General features: G+C 43.0%; 1 protein-coding gene across 3 annotated transcripts in view; it reads left to right on the top strand.

Moving 5' to 3' along the window:
• SUSD6 (sushi domain containing 6) overlaps positions 1-18,091 on the top strand; it is a 99,844-nt gene that overhangs the window by 41,245 nt on the left and 40,508 nt on the right. For 2 of the 3 annotated variants that reach the window (XM_008138906.3, XM_054715959.1), the window contains exon 2: positions 9,782-9,982. In XM_008138906.3, the coding sequence (XP_008137128.2) occupies positions 9,862-9,982 (121 nt within the window). In that variant the 5' untranslated portion in view covers positions 9,782-9,861. Of the gene's footprint in view, positions 1-5,178; positions 5,217-9,781; positions 9,983-18,091 lie in introns of those variants that run through there. The other variant, XM_054715960.1, reaches the window with a different exon arrangement.

Below are 18,091 nucleotides of genomic sequence, written 5' to 3'. Positions count from 1 at the left end.
ATCTTCTGACCTTGAACTCAGTGAGCATATAAGTTTGTTTTGACATGAGAATTCATTCTCTGATCATTTTTGTCTCATTTCTTGCCCAATCTTTTTTAATTTTAGTGAAATTGAATGAAATAGAGGAGGAAAGGGTGGTTTAGAATTGGGGATTTTTGGTGAGGTTTTAAAGTTTATTTTTAAATAGGCAGTCTTCCCAGACTGACTGGGAATGTAGCAGAAGGCCTGAGAACCAGGAAGTGACACAGACCTGTTTATACCATCCCACTTGCAGGCCTTTGGAAAGGGATCCACAGAGATGATAAAAAGTAAACATAACTGCACCAGCCAGTTCTCTTGGGTTTGCTATTTTTGACCTGGAGGAGGTGTTTCCTGCACAGCTATGAGTACTTTGAAAACCAAAATGTAGCACTTAAACATCCCCTTGAGTAACCATGTATATAGACGTATTTATTTCTTGTTACCAGACAGCAGCATTCCATGGGTCTTGGCAGACAAAATTACTACGCACCCCCCCCCCCCCCATCCTTTTGGTGAGTTGTTCTTCCATTTCTTTTTCTTTCTTTATAATTAGCACCGTGCATGTAAAACTGTCCTGAGACCTCACTGAATATGTGCATGATCTTCAAGGTCCAGCTCAAAGCTTCTTCTTTCACCTTGCCTCTACTCCTAATCTAAAAATAAAGTCTTTGTTTCTGTCTCCTCTGTGTTCTCATAGCACTTTTTAAAACCTTTTTATTGGATCCTAGTAACAATTTCACAGTGTTATACAGATAAACATGTAATTCCTCTCATATGGATTGTGAATTCCTTGAGAATTATACCCCACTTCATCTGTGATCACCCAAGCCTTGCACGGAAGACAGCCAGTAAATATTTGCTGAATTGTAGTATAGTCGCTGCAAACACAGAGTCCTAAGAAGTCAGCTTTAGTACATCAGCTTCCCAGACATATTTGCCAAGTGAAGCCTGCTCCAGTCAGTTCTGATGGGAGCCAAACAGAGGGGTGTGATGACACATAGATACATCTCTGGGGTCTATGGACCAATTATAGCTGCTTCTGCCAAGCATCTGTTTTGCTACGTGGCCAAAACTTTAGGATTTATATCCTTTTGCCCTCCTCTTCTAAATCTGCTATTTTGCCATCTGGTATTGCCTACACAAATTGTCTTTTGGAGTTATCTTTTTTCTCCCTTCAGAGAACACGTAAATGTTGAGTACCTTGGGGGACAGAAAGAGGCTGAATTGGTGGTCTCTCCAGGAACTTACTGCCTGTAGTAAATGCAGCATACAACAGTTAAGTAACTGAGAGTGGATCCTTGGGAGGGATATGGTTGGTTGTTCCATTCATGGTCCAAGCAGTTCTGCTAAAGGTTCAGAAGAGCATTCATGCTTGTGGATGGAATTAATGAGTTTTCCCAGAAGAGAGGCAATTAACTTGTATTTGGAAAACAAAAGAGCAGGGAGCCCTTTGCAATAGAAAAGCAAGAGGAAAGACTTTTAGGCTCCTTGGCTTTCATTTATCTGTAAAATGGGGGTAATAGCACCTATTTAATGAAGTAACAACTCTGCCTGTGTGTGTGTGTGTGTGTGTCTGTGTGTGTGTGTAAAACACACATGTAAGCTTCATGCCCTCATTCTTCTCTACAACATATTCAGGCTAGAAAACACGTAGGTCCCCTGAGACAAAAATACTACTCTAGTATAGTCATATACACACTTATTTAACTTTGGGGAGGAATTGCTAAGTTCTTTAAAAATATTTTTATAAAACCATGGGAGAGAACCTTGGCAATTCACTTGTTTAACCTGTTGGCTGTTCTTTTGTCTAAACTAACTTTGTGTTTTGAGCCTAGTCTCAGGGCCTATATTTCCAGCCCAGCTGAAAGAGTGCCCTGGGGGAGTCAAGTGGGAGGGGACTCAGTCACAGGCTGTTAGAACAGGAGGGGCCCTTAGCCAGCACAAACTTAAGGGCCCACTGTTCCAGATACTGTCCTGCATCCTTCATGTTTACCTCATTTCTAGCCAGCAACAACTCAGTGCAGTGGGTATTGTTTATCTAATTTATAGATGGGAACCGAAAATAACTTGCCCTAAACCACCAAACAAATAATATCATAGCAGACCAGAAATTCTGGCCCAGTCTGGCAGCATCATTTCACAATGGCAGCCTCCCTGAGAGATACTTAGTTGAACTGTTTCATTTTACTGATGAGGAAGCAGGCCTAGAGAGAAGACGGCATTTGTCCTAGATTTAGCCTATCAGTCCTTTATGAAGCTGGGCCTAGAGAAGTGGTATCCTGCCTTCAGGGTTGGAAATTTATGCCTGAGCCAAGTTCCTCCTTGGAGGCACTCTGCCTTCCCTCTCCCTTTTTCTGTCCTGAGTCAGCCTAGTTTTGTTCTCTTTTGTCCTCTCTTGCATCTTTTCTCTTTCTCTCTGGGCCACTACAGCTCTCCAGTAACCCTAGTGTTGTGGAGGCTGGGGGATTTTTTTTTTTTGGTTGTTTGTTATTTTTGGAAAACAGTTTAGGAACATTGTGTACAGATGGCCTATACAAATGTACTGATGGATTGATAAAGCTGTAAATGGGAAAGTGAAGTCTTTTTAGTTTGCTGCATTGCAGAGGAAGACAGATGCTAGGATGTGTCTTGGGAGATGTCGGGGAAACAATTGGTTTTGCAGAATAAAGAGGCTGAATTTCATATTTCTTCCTTCCAGTCAGAACTTTATTGACTTACGTTTTCAGAGGAAGTACTTCTGGGCCCCTCCTATTCCCTAGAAGACATTCCAGATTTCTCAGAACTGAAAGGGCATTTGGGGATCATCCAGTCTCTCCTCCCCTCCCCCCACCCCCCAATTCCAGGACCAGGAAGAATGATTGACTTGCTTCTGATTCACTGTGGGTTGGTGGAGCTGGGAGTTAGGGCTCCCTTCCACATTCAGGTCCATGCTGCAGTCATCCTGCTGTTAGGTTCTAGAAGAGAGAAGTTGGAGACTGTTAAAAGAGACTTAGCCATGGGTGGTAGGGTGTGTCTGCTGGTGCTCCTGCTGCCCACAGCCTGAGGAATAGGGCAGGGGGAAAGCGTGACAACCAGCCGAAACCGGTTTGGCTCAGTGGATAGAGCGTCGGTCTGCGGACTGAAAGGTCCCAGGTTCGATTCCGGTTAAGGGCATGTACATTGGTTGCGGGCACATCCCCGGTAGGGGGTGTGCAAGAGGCAGCTGATGTTTCTCTCTCATCGATGTTTCTAGCTCTCTGTCCCTCTCCTTTCCTCTCTGTAAAAAGTCAATAAAATATATTTAAAAAAAAGAAAAAAAAGAAAAAAAGAAAGTGTGACAACCAGAGGATGTGATTCGCAGTTGTCTGGGAGCAAGAAAAAATCAGAGCAATTAAAAAAAACAACTCTTTAACACCTGGCTTTGCCATGGCTTAGATGACTTAGGGAAAAGCCAAGGGTTATTTGTAGGCAGTGAGTTTTAACAAGCGTTTGATGTTTGTGTCTTTAGGCTTTGGAACTGGAGATTAAAAGGAAATGGCTAAGGTAACCATTCTGTCTCTCACTGACCTCAAAGTCCTACAGAAGATTCTGCCTATTGAAGCACTCAGATAGTGGCACAAAAGAAGGGAGAAGATATAGAGATTAGCAAGATTAGAAGGAGACATTTATCCCACAGGGGGGAATATAAACAAAAGAGATCTAAAAATAACTTAATTTTATCATTGGGTGGGGGGGAGAATAGGAGTCATTAGGATTTGATCAACATTTAGATACCTTTTGCTGCTGTGGCCCAGCCACTTTAGGGGTGGTGGGAGTGAAGAGGGGAGACATTGAAGGGAAGAAAAGGAGAGGTAGGGGGAAGGCCTCCTTAGCATGTTGGTCACTTCTCTTATTACACTTATCCTTATACTCTGAAATGTAATTAACTAGTTAAATTCTGTTCACACTTCATGAACTATTCTTTGTATTCCCCATCACATGGAAGTATAAGGTCAGGGAAGGTGAGTAAGCAAAGTAATAAATTTCCTTGTTCTAGACTCTCTACCTCCACCATCCCCTTTCTGGACTAGTTTGAGATAAGAAAAGGATTTATATTGGCTTTACTGATCCAATCCCCTCTCCTAACTAATGGAGAAATGGGCCAAGGTTTAGGAACTAATTTATCCTAGGTCGACCTCACAGAACTGTAGGGAACCCCACCTAGGATCTGGGAGCCAAACTTGACAGTCTGGACCATTTGCCTCCACAGAGGAAAGCTCAGTAGAGTGTGACTCAACCCTGTCCCTCCAGCAGAACTATGACCATTCTCTGCAGGGTAGAGAATCAGGCACATGGCCTGAGGAAGTCTAGGGGACAGGGTGTCCTTTCTGCTTCATTGCTGGCCCCACCTACTGCTGCTGCCTCCCCACCCTGTTAGCCATTTTTGAAGATGACTTCCAGGACACCTTTAATCTTAGCAGGCTCTTTAGTTAATCTGGAAGCATCTGTGGCAACAACAAGCAAGCAAACGATGTGAACTTTGGGCTTGTGTTCCAGGTTCTCCTTAACACTATAAACCTACCCTGTTAGTCATCATCATTTTTATGATGAGAAGTTTCTCAGGCTATCATGGCTTCTGGGCTTAGCCTGTAATGGACCTGAATCTTTTCCACTTTATAGAGTAGTCCCTCATATTGTGTCTCTTTGAGCCTCACTAGAGACCAGAGAGATACTCAAAGCAAGCAACAGCCCCAATTTACAGACGAGAAAACATAGGCAGAAATGAGGTAAGTGGCTTCCCCAAGATCAGAGCTGTGGCTTAAGGGCAGTGTTCTTCCTCTTGGAGGGTCATTGTGGACAGGAAATGAGCGTTAATGACATCACATTCAGCAGAGCACAGTCACCTAGGTTTTGATGTTCTGAGTTTATAGAGCTGGGAAAGGCCAGACCCTGCCCTTGAGGGGCTGACAGTCTAGCTCACGGGGTCTCCCTTTGCCACATTCTATTGGGACAGCAGCTCTAGTTCCAAGAAAGAAAATAAGGGTGAACGCAGATTTTCCATGACTCCTCACCCTTTGTTTTGGAGGGTGAAACTGGCTGTTGGAGGAAGAGATGGCTTCTACAAAGAGAATTTTGGATGCCATGTAGAATTCTGTGGCTGAGAGAGAACTTAGAGCTTTTTTGAGATGTGGAAATGGAAGCCAGAGATATGACCAGCTATCTAGTTGGTGGCAGAGGTGGGACTAACTGTAGCCCCAGAACCTCCTCTCTCTTCTCACCTGTTAAGTTTACATGTTATATGCCTTGTTAGGGTGGGTGAGTGAGTGCAGGCTTTGGAAATGAAGCTGAGTTCCAGGTCCCTCATTAATCCTAAACCCCCCCCTTTTTTTAACTGGTAAAATATAAAGTAAAATCGACCATCAGTCATTTTTAAGTGTCCAGTTCAGTGGTATAAATACAGTAATAATGTTGTGCGACTATCACCACCATCCATTTTCATAACTCTTTTCATCTTGCAAAACTGAAATTCTGTACCCATTAAACAATATAACTTCCTATTCCACCCTCCTGATAACCACTATTCTATTTTCTGTTTCTACTTAATTATACTTCTTTTTTTTTTTTAAATTAGGGGAAGTGGTCACTAACATGCCAAAAGAATACTGAAGTAAAATGTATTCTCTTACTTTTCTTAAGTTTTTGCCTATGTGTTTTTCTAGGGATAATGAATACTTAGTCTTAATTTGTTCTGAAGTGTTTTTCTTTTGATTTGGTGTAAAGCCACAATTCAAGGACAGGTCTGCCTGCTGCTGCCTGCCTCTCTCCTGGCCTCTCCTTCCTCCCTCCCTTCCTTCCTGTGTTCAAAATAGATTATTTTTTTAAATTATTGGATGTATGTTGTGACCCTTTCTCCACAGTAGCTGGATTCTCCTGTTGTGGGGATTTGTTTTTCTCTGTTATTTCTGAAGCACTGACCCTTGGCTCAGACTTGCATGTAAAAATACTCCATTGACTGCCCTCCATTCATCTTCTCTCTCTCTCTCTCTCTTTTTTTTTTTTTTGCAAAGCCCCATTTTCATCATCCCATCTGTTGTGCACTTGATCAGGTCTTAGTCTTCATGGTGGAATTGGTCCCTTGGCAGTAAGAAAGGAGCCAGCTGTTTCTTTAAAACAGAACAAAATAGGAGCTCTTAAGTGTACATCTTTCCCCCAAGTTATACTGGCTTCTCCACATGCAACCACAGCCAGTAACCCTACCAGGTAGTCAGCATTTCCTTAAGGCAACAACCAGTGGATCATCAAGAATAACACCTGCTTGTGTCACACACAGCACATACACACAACACATATTCCTGTAGTGAATGGATGAGTCCAATCAGAGTGGCGCTTGAGGAGGAAAACGGGATTTAGTTCTACTGAAGGGAGTAGGAAGATGGTTCTGTGCTGAGCCCTGACAATGACTATATTCCTGGTGGAGGGAGCAATCAGGTTTATTTGAATGTCATTTTGTTGAGGGAGGAAACAGGTGGTCTACAGGACAGCCTTGCTACATTAATTTTATTTATATTTTATCTGTTTGAATAGGTAGTGCATGCACAAGATATAACACTTAAGGAGATGTACATTATCTTGTTCATTATACCAGAGAGATTTTCAATGCATATAGGTGTGTGTGTGTGTGTGCTTTAAAAATACACTCATACACATAAATGGTTTTCTTCACATACTAATTTTGGAAGTCATTCCATACTACTACGGACTGAATTTCCCATTCTTTTTAAACTACTGCATAGTATTCTATTGTATGGCAACTTATTAACTAGTTTCCCTTCCATCTTATGCCAGTACAAATAATGCAGTGAATATCCTGCATATATGTCATTGCACACATGTGATTTCTGAGGAAAGATTCTAGAAGTAGAAGTGGAATTATGTGCATTTTCACAAATTGTCCAAGGAGTTTTACATTAATTATAAAATACTAAATTTAAGATTGTTTACCACTTAGCATCTCCTTCTCCCCTAGTCCTCTAAAATCCCTACCAGAGGGAGCTTTCTAAATGAATTTGGTGTTATAACTTCCCTGTTTCTAATCCTTATAAGCTCCACATGGTTTCAAGGTACAGTTTAAACGCCTTAGCCTCCCCTCTGTCTCTAGCTTCTGCCAGGAGTGTTGTGCTCCCATTGTTTTGATCCGCTTGTATGCGGTATCTCCTTTTTCCCCCCTTCTTTTTCATTGGACACATCCTTTTGCAGTGAACCTAGCAGCACTTCCTCTCTTGCACAGAACATCTAAGCACCACTCTGATCCAGCCTCGTCCATTCACTGCAGAAATATTTGTTGTGTGCATGCTGTGATGTCATTCTCAGGTGTCATTCCTGATGATCTTCTGGTGTTGCCTTAAGGGAAAGGTGACTCCCTGGTAGGGTTACCTGCTGTGGCTGTATGTAAAACAGCAGCACCAGAGGGCCCATTGCTAACTGGCTGGTGGCCCTGGGCATGTCCTTTAACCTCTTCGGACGTTGGTTTGGTATCTGTCAAATGAGGAAATAAAGCCTGATAACCTCCAAGGTCCCACAGCTCAGATCTTATTTTTACAGTATCAACAGCTGGCAGTGTTTACTGAGGACTTGAAAAGTTCAGGCACTGTGTCAAATACTTTTTCTAATCCTAATCCTTACATCAAACCTATGAAGACAGTATGGTTACTGTCTCCATTTTACAGAAGAGAAAACTAAGGCTTAAGAGAGTAATTTGGCCATAATAGAAGCAACATTTGAGTTCTGGCATTCTGACTCTATGGTTCTTAGCCACATAAATGTATACACATTGCACACATTTACATACCCACAGTTTTGTGTACTGTTTTGGGTCACTCACAGATTCCACCCCTAGAACTCTCCATGAACCACCCTTTTCTACAACTGTAAAGACTCAAGTTGGAGTCTGGGTAAAAACTGGCGACAGATGACTACAGTCACAAATATTTGTGGGTAGTGGGTGAGGACCCAGTGGTTAACTCTGTTCTTGAACCCCTGGGTCTTACTCATTGAGGACCGTGACAGATGCTTTTTCTTTGGACTGAGACAACTCATTGCTGTTTGCTGTAACACTCTTTTCAAAAGAGTGTTACAATTCTTACCAAGGATATGTTTAGAGAGAGGAAGGGGGAGAGCGAGAGCAAGCGAGAGAGAAACATAGATGTGAGAAACATTGATTGGCTGTCTCCCGTATGTGCCCCAACTGCAACCTAGGTATGTGCTCTGACCAGGAATTGAACCCCAACCTTTTGGTGTACAGGATGATACTCCAAACAACTGAGCCACCCAGCTAGGGCTGCAGTAGCTTTTTATAAGGGGAGCATAGGTCTTTTTAATGGAGATGGAGGTGTGTATGGAATTAAAATTTAAAAAGAAGTGTAATCTTATTTTTGGAATACCTGTTATAAACTAGGATAAATGAAATCAAATGAGTTAAGTAAAATATAAGATCCATATCATAATGTATCATCAATCCAACTGCTTCCCTGAAGGCATGTAGGAAAACTTTCTTAAAAGTCTTGACTCCTGACCTGGCTGTCATTCTCAGTGGTTCGAGTGTCAGCCTGGGAACCGAAGGGTTGCAGGTTCGATTCCGGTTAAGGGCACGTACCTGGGTTGCAGGTTCCCCACCTCATTGGGGCACGTTCGGTAGGCAACCAATTGATATAGCTCTCTCCATTGATGTTTCTCTCTCTCTCTCTCTCTCTCTCTCTCTCTCTCTCTCTCTCTCTCTCTCTCTCTCCCTCTCTCCCTCCCCCTCTCTCCCTCTCTCCCTCTCTCCCTCCCCCTCCCTTCTTTCCTCCCTCCCCCTCCCCTCTCCTCACTCCTCACTCCCCTCTCCCTTCTCCCCTCTCCCCTCCCCCTCCCACTTTTTCTAAAAATCAATGGGAAAAATATCCTCCAATGAGGATTAACAACAACAAAAAGTAGAAGTCTTGAACCCTGATTTTTTTTTTTAAGATACTGATTCCTACTCTTCTGAAGTCTTTGTCTGAACTAGAATGGATGATGGGACTAATTAATAATTGTAGCAATCCTCCCCCACTCATTATTAGGTGTAGCCAACAAGTATGGCCTCTGGGGTCACAGGTGTGTTGCGTGAGCTGTTAAATCAGAGTCAGATCCTAGGGCTCATCCAGCCTCAGGCAATACAGCAGGCCAAGCTAGGGGCCCTTGGCTGCCACTGCTGCATTCCTTCTCTAGGCGGTGTAGTTCTCCCTTTAAGACACATGTTCATTCTCATTCATTCTCTCTCTCTCTCTCTCTCCCTCTCTCTCTCTCTCTCTCTCTCTCTCTCTCTCTCTCTCTCTCTCTCTCTCTTCTTTTGATTGAGTTGAACTTACTTTTGAGTCCAGATGACAAAGGCAAAGCCACACTCGGTATAGCAGCTCTGTGTCAACTGCTGCCTCTCTCTGCCTCTGTGCTGGAGCCTCTGAGGCAGGCAGCCAAGCAGAGCCAGGGCAGTCTCTGAAAGCTTTGCTGTGACCCAGAATCTCCAGGTGAGCCGTGCTTGTCTCCTTGTCCTATCGTAAGGGTCTGACTCCTAGATGCTGATGCTGATGGCAGCTTGCTGCAGGCCCTGGTATTTCTCCAGGAAGGAGTTGAAAAGCCCTCTTCTTCTGAAAGCAGGAATTCAGTTGCTAGAAATCTTTCAACTTTGTATATGATTATGGCTTCTTTAGAGCAAAGGGCCTACTTGTAACATACGGGTAAAGTTTTCACTTCACTTATGTCTTTGTTTTTTTTTTGTTTTCTCTAGGTGAATCTACACCTGGCTGACTTTAGAATCCTTCTGGCTTTTAATTATTTTCTTTTTAAAATAACTTGGACGGATAAAAGATGTGCCATGGCAGGATAGCACCAAAGAGCACCTCAGCGTCTGCCGTGGCCTTTGTGGGACATGGAGTGTTCCTTCCACTGGTGATCCTTAGCACCCTCCTTGGAGACGGACTTGCCTCAGGTGAGTCCTGGCCTTCTGCCTTCTGTCTGTGGGAGGGAAAATACACAATACCCTTGTTTCTCCTAAAAGCTGGGATAGGGCAGTAGTCGGCAAACTGCAGCTCGTGAGCCACATGCGGCTCTTGGGCCCCTTGAGTGTGGCTCGGTGTTAGAACCACCTCTTCAAAATAGACTCGCCCAGGCCAAAAACCAACTTCTGTGCATGGGCCACGAAGTTTCAATCACACTGTACGTGCGCGCCCGCACGTGGTATTTTGTGGAAGAGCCACACTCAAGGGGCCAAAGAGCCGCATGTGGTTCGTGAGCCGCGGTTTGCCGACCACTGGGATAGGGGATTCTCTGTCCGTTGGGCAGTTACAGGGAGAGCAGGGTGTGGGCTTTTGTGCTGTAGAATAGCAGGGAGCCAGTACTGCTGGTTTGACACCAAGGGGCCTAATGAACCAGATGGAGGACAGTTGTGTAGGAACCTACTGGTGATGACATTATCACCCCTCTTCCCTGCTGTAGTTATCAGGCAAGACAGAGGTGTGGGATTCAGACTATGATGTGCAGGTAAGGGTGCAGGTTCTCAGAAACAGATGCCCATGTTCATAGCCCAATCCTACTTGCTGGCTCTGTGACCCTGAGCAAGTCTCTTCACTTCTGTAAAACCTCTTTCCTCAGCTGCAGAATGACAAAATAATAGTACGTACTTCATAAGGTGGTTGTGAAGATTGTCTGAGAGAATGCAGTAAGCACTTACTGATTGTTAACTCTTTTAAAAAATATATTTTACTAGAGGCCCAGTGCATGAAATTCGTGTAAGAGTAGGCCTTCCTTTCCCCGGCTGCTGGCACCAGCTTCCCTCAGGCCGCCAGCAGGCACTCCCTCCCCACCTTCCCTCGCAGCCCCAGCTTCCTCCAGAAGGACAGAAGGACATATTATGCTTTTATTATTATAGATTGCTTTCAGAGAGGAAGGGAGAGGGAGAGAGATAGAAACATCAATGATGAGAGAGAATCATTGATCGGCAGCCTCCTGCATGCCCCTACTGGGGATCAAGTCCGCAACCTGGACATGTGCCCTGACTTGGATTTGAACTGTGACCTCCTGGTTCATAAGTTGATGCTCATCTGCTTAGCCACATTGGCTGGGCTGTTAGCTCTTTATTATTTGTTTCTTGTCTTTTTGTGTGTTTTTTTTTTTTTTCTCAGAATGAGTACCTAGTTAAGGTATTGTAATTTAGTGAAGCAGGACCTGGTCATTGACACTACAAACTGTGATTTTGGACAAGCCACTTAACACATTAAGCGCCCAGCCTGTTTTGTCTTCCGGACGGAAAGTATAGTGTCAGTCACCGGTGACTGACATGGGGCTTAACGTGTTAAACATTTTGTGGCTTAGTTTCTGCATTTAATAAAGGAGTTGACCTGGATAACCTTTAAGGTCACATCTAGTTCCCTCAGTCTATACTTTCATGATTCTAAGGACTTTCTGGTTAAAGATTATAAGCTAGAAGAGTCTTAATGGACTACAAATGTAGCAGTGAGCCCTTTAGGGTTTGTATGGTCCTTGTTGCCTTCAGCAGTGCTCTAAAAACCCTATAGATTACCTTCATGTGGTCCTCGAGATCTGGTATCCTTTTTAGAAAGGGCATATTTGGGTGTGTATCGTAGGCCTCTGGGTGATGCTACAGAACCTGCCTCAGTATCTGCAAACACCAATAGGGGTCTCAGTCCCCCTATCAGAGTTCATTAGATACACGTATATGACCGTTTTCTTTGGTCAGCGTTCTCTGGAGAGGGATCTGAGCTAGATTCTGGAAGGGGTCTTGGAGGAAGGCTGGTGTGATACAGTATGACTTTAAGTGTCTGCATAGTTCAGGGTTATTCATTCCCTTTCTATCAACTTTTCACCACCCACTTACCCAACACATACAAATAATGGTGAAATCTCATTTAATCTTTTTTTTTTTCCTTTTCTGAATTGTTGGGAGGAACAATTAATGATTCTTTGTTATAGCTTTCCTCACCACACACATACAGATTTCTTCTGCTGATCCCTCTCATTCTGACTTTTAACCCAAACCTATCCTATAAACCTGAGACCTCATTGTCTATGAGGAGCCCCTGGCACAACCAAGGGGGCCACAAATGGTTAGGACATGATGGTTATATGAGGTTGCAAAGGAACAGAAGGCCAGCCTACACCAATGTGCAACAAAGTGAAGCATGGCCTACATTCATAGGGCCATTCCAAAGCCAGAGGAGACCTCTAGAATGGTAGTCACAGAGCCATAGAATGTGGAGACCCTCTCTTGTTCACCACTGTATCTCTAGAGCAGGAGTTGGCAAACTGGTCCATGGGCCAAATCCTACCTCCTGTCCGTTTTTCTATGGCCTGTGAGCTAAGAATAGTTTTTATAATTTTAAATAGTTAGAAAAAAATTCAAAAGAAGTATTTCACAATACGTAAAAATTGTATGAAACTTACATTTCAGTATCCATAAATAAAGTTTTATTGGAACATAGCAGTGTTCATTTGTCTATATATTGCCTATGGCTACTTTTGTGCTGTAATGGCAGAGTTGAGTAGCTGTGACATAGCTATTCAAAGCCTAAAATGTTTACACTTTAAAATATTTTGCCCTTCATAGAAGAGATTTGCCATCCTACCCGAGCCCAGAGCAGGAAGGAAGGAAGCTAGGACTGGTCAGAGCTAGGACGGACTTTAGAGGTTGTGCACTTGCCCAGGGTCTTAGGGCCAGGACCAGAATCTGGCCTAGTGCCTGGTGCACTACCGTGACCATCCTCTTCCAAGACTCCGTTGGGGAAGCTGTCTTGGCTTGTTACCTGGCAGTATTAAAGTCTGCCTTCTGTGTCTGAAGTCGTAGTTTCCTTTTCTTTGTTAAGCCCTCCCCCCCACCTCACCTTCCTTTTTATGGGCTTCCCCCCTACCTCCTCCCACTTTCCAAAAACCCACACCATTCAAAGTTTCCATCCAAAATCAATGATCAGAGACTGTTGATTCCAGACTGGCTGGATAAAGGGATTATTCTACAGGGTGGAAAAATGTGTCTATAGTGTGGGCTTAGCCCAGAATGGGAAAGTTGCCTCTGTTGTTTTCTACCTCCTTGCTCCCATCTACAAAGAATCCTTTCTCCTCTGCCATCCACCCTCCAAGTCTTTCTAATCCTCATAAAACATGTGTATTGGCATAGAGCAGGGTGCATGCAGGGGAAGGGGTTTCACCATTTCTTAGATCTAGTACATGAAGTTGCTGCCAATATTTTTCTCTCTCTGGAGTAGTTTCTGGAGGAAGGAGGTGCTCACTCCTTGGCCTGAAACCCAGAGCACACCTGTATGGCCAGGCCTGCCATGAGCAACGTGTCAAGCAAGCTTGCCAAGAAACTAAGATTCTCAGGTACTCTGAAATCAGGGAAAAGCAGTTTAGTTCAGGAAAGGTCCCGTCTTCCTCGTCCTGCATTTCTTACCTTCTTCTGTAGCTATCTCTGAACACCCATTCTAGAGGCATTTTAAATGAGGTGCTTGTAAACTCACAGCCTTGTTATCCAGTGGGCTCTAGTAGACCCTGAATATATTTGTGTACATGTGCATTCATGACTGTGAGAATCCTATTGGACATAGGTAAGTGTGCATATTCTGGGGGACAATTTGTCTGCATAGTTTCTGTTTGTAAATACCATAGTCACTCATTAGTCTTGGTCATACTTGCTCAGGTTTAGAAGAAAGGAATCGTGTAAAGAGGCACTTGAGAATTCTAGAATAAAGTTACATCATGTTTGGGGTTAAATTTTCCATCCTGGTTTCTCTTATCTATAACTCAGAGTTTATTTATTGTTATAAAGGAAAAGGTGTAAGAGAGTCATTAGATCTAGATTCCACCCAGGTCATTCCTTTAGCAGAGATGAGAGAAATTATTGAAAGTTTCCTTTTTAGGAGTGGCAAAAGGAAACATATCTTATTCTTCATACCTGGTCCATCATGCAGGGGAAGATTAGAATTAAAAATAAGATTTATGCACATACTACCCAACTTGCCTTGAGGGTGGTGGGCTAAAGAGGAATTAGGATGCCAGTTAATGTAGCAGCCTCTCCCAGATCTCACAACTCCTTTCTTTTCTCTGTGATCTTAAGAAACTTGCTATATGACCTTAGGCAAATCACTTGATCTCTTTGTCTCTTCTATAAAATAGAAACAAGATACTTAAGGATGCTACTTTGGTGGTGTATAGACTAATAAAAATTATTGGAAGGCACTTGACATATAAAATGTGCAGTGTAATTTCCAAATAACAACAACAACAGAAATGGTATGTGACCTACTGTTGAGTCATGTTGGGCAGGAGACTTCATGTAGATGACATAATTTACTGTCTTTCAAAAACAAAATTGAAGATGCAAAGTCACTTTTTGGGTTGGGGATAAGGTGTCAAACTTGACCAGGAAGGATGGAATACTTCTGGAATCTCCTTTGTCTTCTATGTTTGCATAGTTGGATAGTCTCAACCCAACTGGCTTGCTGACCCATATAAAAAGCTTTTTATTTTATCCCACCCCCTCCTTAGCATATTTACTGAAAAAACTCAGTATTTTATTAGTTTATGAATTTTTTCCCCTTAAAATGTTGCCATAAAACTTTAGGCCACGTTAAACATCACATAAGCACCTAATGCAAATTTAAAATGGCAGGGAAAGCAACCATCTGTATTCCTACGTGGCAGAGAGAAAGCCAGGCACTTAGTGTTCACTGAAGATGGAAAATGTTGAGAACTAGGCTTTCAGGGGGATGGTGTGGCTGTGGCCCTTAACATTGTTATGGCAGAAAGATGTTGGCAGGTGGCCCTGGTTCACCTCCCTATCTCTGAGGAACCTGGAGTCAGAGATAATGAACACTGAACTAAGAGAAGAGAACAGATAGGAAACTGATGCAAATAAAAAATTATTTGTCAGGCTCTGTGTTATCATCCCATTTAAAGCTCTCAAAGTGTGTTTGAGCTAGCTGATCACGTATCCATTTTACAAATGAGAAACTCAGGCACAGAGGGGTTAGATAACTTGCTGAGAGATAGGCAGTTGTAGGTGAGACACTGGTTGGGGTTTGCCAGTCTGTCACTCTGTTGTCCTGTGGTCTGCTGAGAGCCACACTACCTGTGCTGAGTTGCAGGCTCCTCTGAGACACATTCCTTATGTTGCTCTATTGGAGTACTCCGCTCAACTTTCAGAAGATCATTTTGACAAAGAAAGAAAGATAAAGGATGTAGGAGTTACCATGTTTCCCTCTGTGGTTGTTTCTGTCCTCATTCACCATTGCCCTTGGTTGTTTGGTTCCCAGTTTAGGCACAAGATTTGCCAAGGCAGTTCTATTCCTGGGAAGGATCAATAGGGACCACAGCAACTTGTTTGGTAAATGAGGATGTAGTTCCCAAAACATCCACAGAACGTCTTCCTGTCAGCTGCAAACCCTGCTGACAGAGTGATGTAATCTCTCCAGGGTGTAATTACCTGTGACTATAAAAAGATTTGAGGAGTGTGGTAGGAGGATGGATAGATCATTAGAGGGCTTGTTACACTCTGGTGTCATGAAAAGACATTGAGAAATTACCCTCTGCAGGCTAATTGTTGTGCCATGTTTAGGACATTGCAAACGCATGATACAAACCTTGCACTGTAACTTCTGAAACAAAAGAAACCAGGAGTCCACTAGCCTGAAACCTGAGTGGGTTATAGCCCTCATTAAACACAGATTTCATTTGCCAAGCAAAGGTGCCCCTCTATCCTGGGCTAACTTTAGAGCTTGGAAGTTACCCTTCCTACCTGCCTAACTCTTTCTACAAAAGAGGGACACAGGGCGCTAATAAAAAAAACAAACTAGGGTTTAGCACTCAGTCTTTATTTCTAGGCAGATTTGCAGATCAACTCTTTTTAGCATCTCTTACCCATTGAAAGATTTCTTCCTCCTCATCACTCAGAAGCATGAGCCTGCAGAGGGTTTGAGCAACTCTCCTAGTCCAGGTGGCTTGTGTTGGTGTGGCTGGCTGCCTGGACTGTGGTGAGATCAGGAGTAGTGACCTTGGCTCACCTCATGTTTAGCTTTGGGGCCTAGAGCAACAGCGGCATTTAGAGACAACCTGTGGTGTGAGTGAGATAGGTGCTGACTGCTGACTTCTCCCAGCCCTATTCACCTACCTCACCGTAAGCAAACCTAAAGCATGAAATGTGAATTCACTGGAAGATGAGGATGAGATTATAACTACTGAAAAATCCTAGGGTTTCTCTTGTCAGTGGAATAGGATTCAATTAATAAATGCCTTAAAATGGCAAATTCCACCTGCAGTTCTCATGGAGCCACTGAGGTCACTAGTATAGCTGAGTATAATAACTAGCTGTCATTATGCTCCAAACCCATCCCTTGGTTTTTAGAGAGCAGGTGTACTCTGATTAAAAGCATGGACTCTGGAGTCAGAGTGCTTGGGTTTGAGTACTGCCTATACTCCTAGCTACCTGTGTTACCTTGGATAATTATCCTAACTTCACTACCTTTGTTGCCATGGATTAGGAATGATAATAGTGCATAAGATTGTTGCAAGGATTGAATAAGATAGTACATATATGTAAAGCACTTAGGATAATGCCCGGCATACAAAGGAATAATTCCCAAGTTGGAAGATCAAATTCCAGCACCAATTGGTACAGCCTGTACTTCTGACATCACAGCTAACTAGTTCAGACTGACTTGGGGTTGGAAATGTTCCTTGTTTCTTCTATTATCTCCTGGAGTCTCTTGGATTTGATTCAATACATCTTGCATTCTGTATGAGTTATTCATAATTCGTGTTTCTAATTCTCAAATGCCACCTCTTGGCATTCCACACATGAAGACAAATAGAAAAGAGCAGTAATGCTGGGGGGTCTGCTAGGTAACCTCACAGTAAGCCATTCCCTTCAGTGAGGCTGTCTTATTGACATTTCAGAGCCCAGGTTCCTTAAAGCTGCTATTTGATAGGAACTTTAGGAATCATTTTGAAACCTTATAAATTTGAGAATGCTAAGTGTCTGTTCTTTCAAAGACATATTTCATTTCATCAGCACCAAGATGTGATTGAAGGATTACATTTCAAAAGATTCCTAAACACATCTGGAAGAATACAACATTAGAATTAAAAAATAAGAACTCTTCTTTTCTCCAGTTGGTAGTCTTTTGCCTCCTTCTACTTCTCTTAGCAAGATTTGACAGCATTCCTTCTTTTAAGAGCCTTTCCCACCTAGATTCATTTGGACATTTCTCCCTTGTTTAACTTCTTTGACTTATTAGCTTTGCCAGTAGCCAAATGTTTCAAAGTACAATTGCTTAATCATTCAAAATTCTGGATGTAGTACAGAGAAGATAAACAGATTCCCTCTAAGATTTTTTCTTTGCAAAGCTTTTTTTCTTTTTCTTTTGAAATTCACAAAACTATTTTAGGCATTTCAACCCAGCAGAGGAAATGTGTTTCAGGAAGTTATGGCCAACTACAAATAGGGTTATAAAGTAATTCTGCTGTAGCCTATGTTATTGTGAGTAACAAACGACACTTTATTAAATACAAAGGGCCTGATGATCAGTGCTTCACGTGTAGTAGACACATGTCTCCTTGGGAAAGGGCAGGACCTGTGTGTTTATTGTCACTGGCTTGTGTTCTGACAGTTTGGCCTTGTTGACTTTGGCAGTGGTAGGTGGTACAAGAGAATGGCTGGGATTGTCACACAATGGATAAGGACTGAGTGGGCGTGTGGTGCTGCCTGTGAGTGTTTACTGAGCACTGAGCTAAACACAGGGAAGTGTGGGACAGACAGGGGAGGAGCCTTGGATGCTTCTGCTTCCAGGTTGATCTCATTACTTTGGAGGCCAGAATGCAGAGGACCCTATGGTGCCTTGAACCAATGCAGCCACACTAAAGCTCCTGATAACCAGCCGTGGTTGCTCAGGATTACTGATTAGTAGCCTGTGAATTTAGCTGGTGATTTCAGTAGGCTGTGTGGATCTCTTCTTTACAAGTAGACTTGTACAAGTAGACTCCTTCAGTCTTTGATATTTGAGGCCTTCTCTTCTATTCATGTATCTCTCAGGCT

The sequence above is a fragment of the Eptesicus fuscus genome, chromosome 5 (assembly GCF_027574615.1).
Source record: "Eptesicus fuscus isolate TK198812 chromosome 5, DD_ASM_mEF_20220401, whole genome shotgun sequence".
Classification (NCBI taxonomy): Eukaryota; Metazoa; Chordata; class Mammalia; order Chiroptera; family Vespertilionidae; genus Eptesicus; species Eptesicus fuscus.
This window is presented reverse-complemented; position numbering and strand designations above follow the sequence as displayed.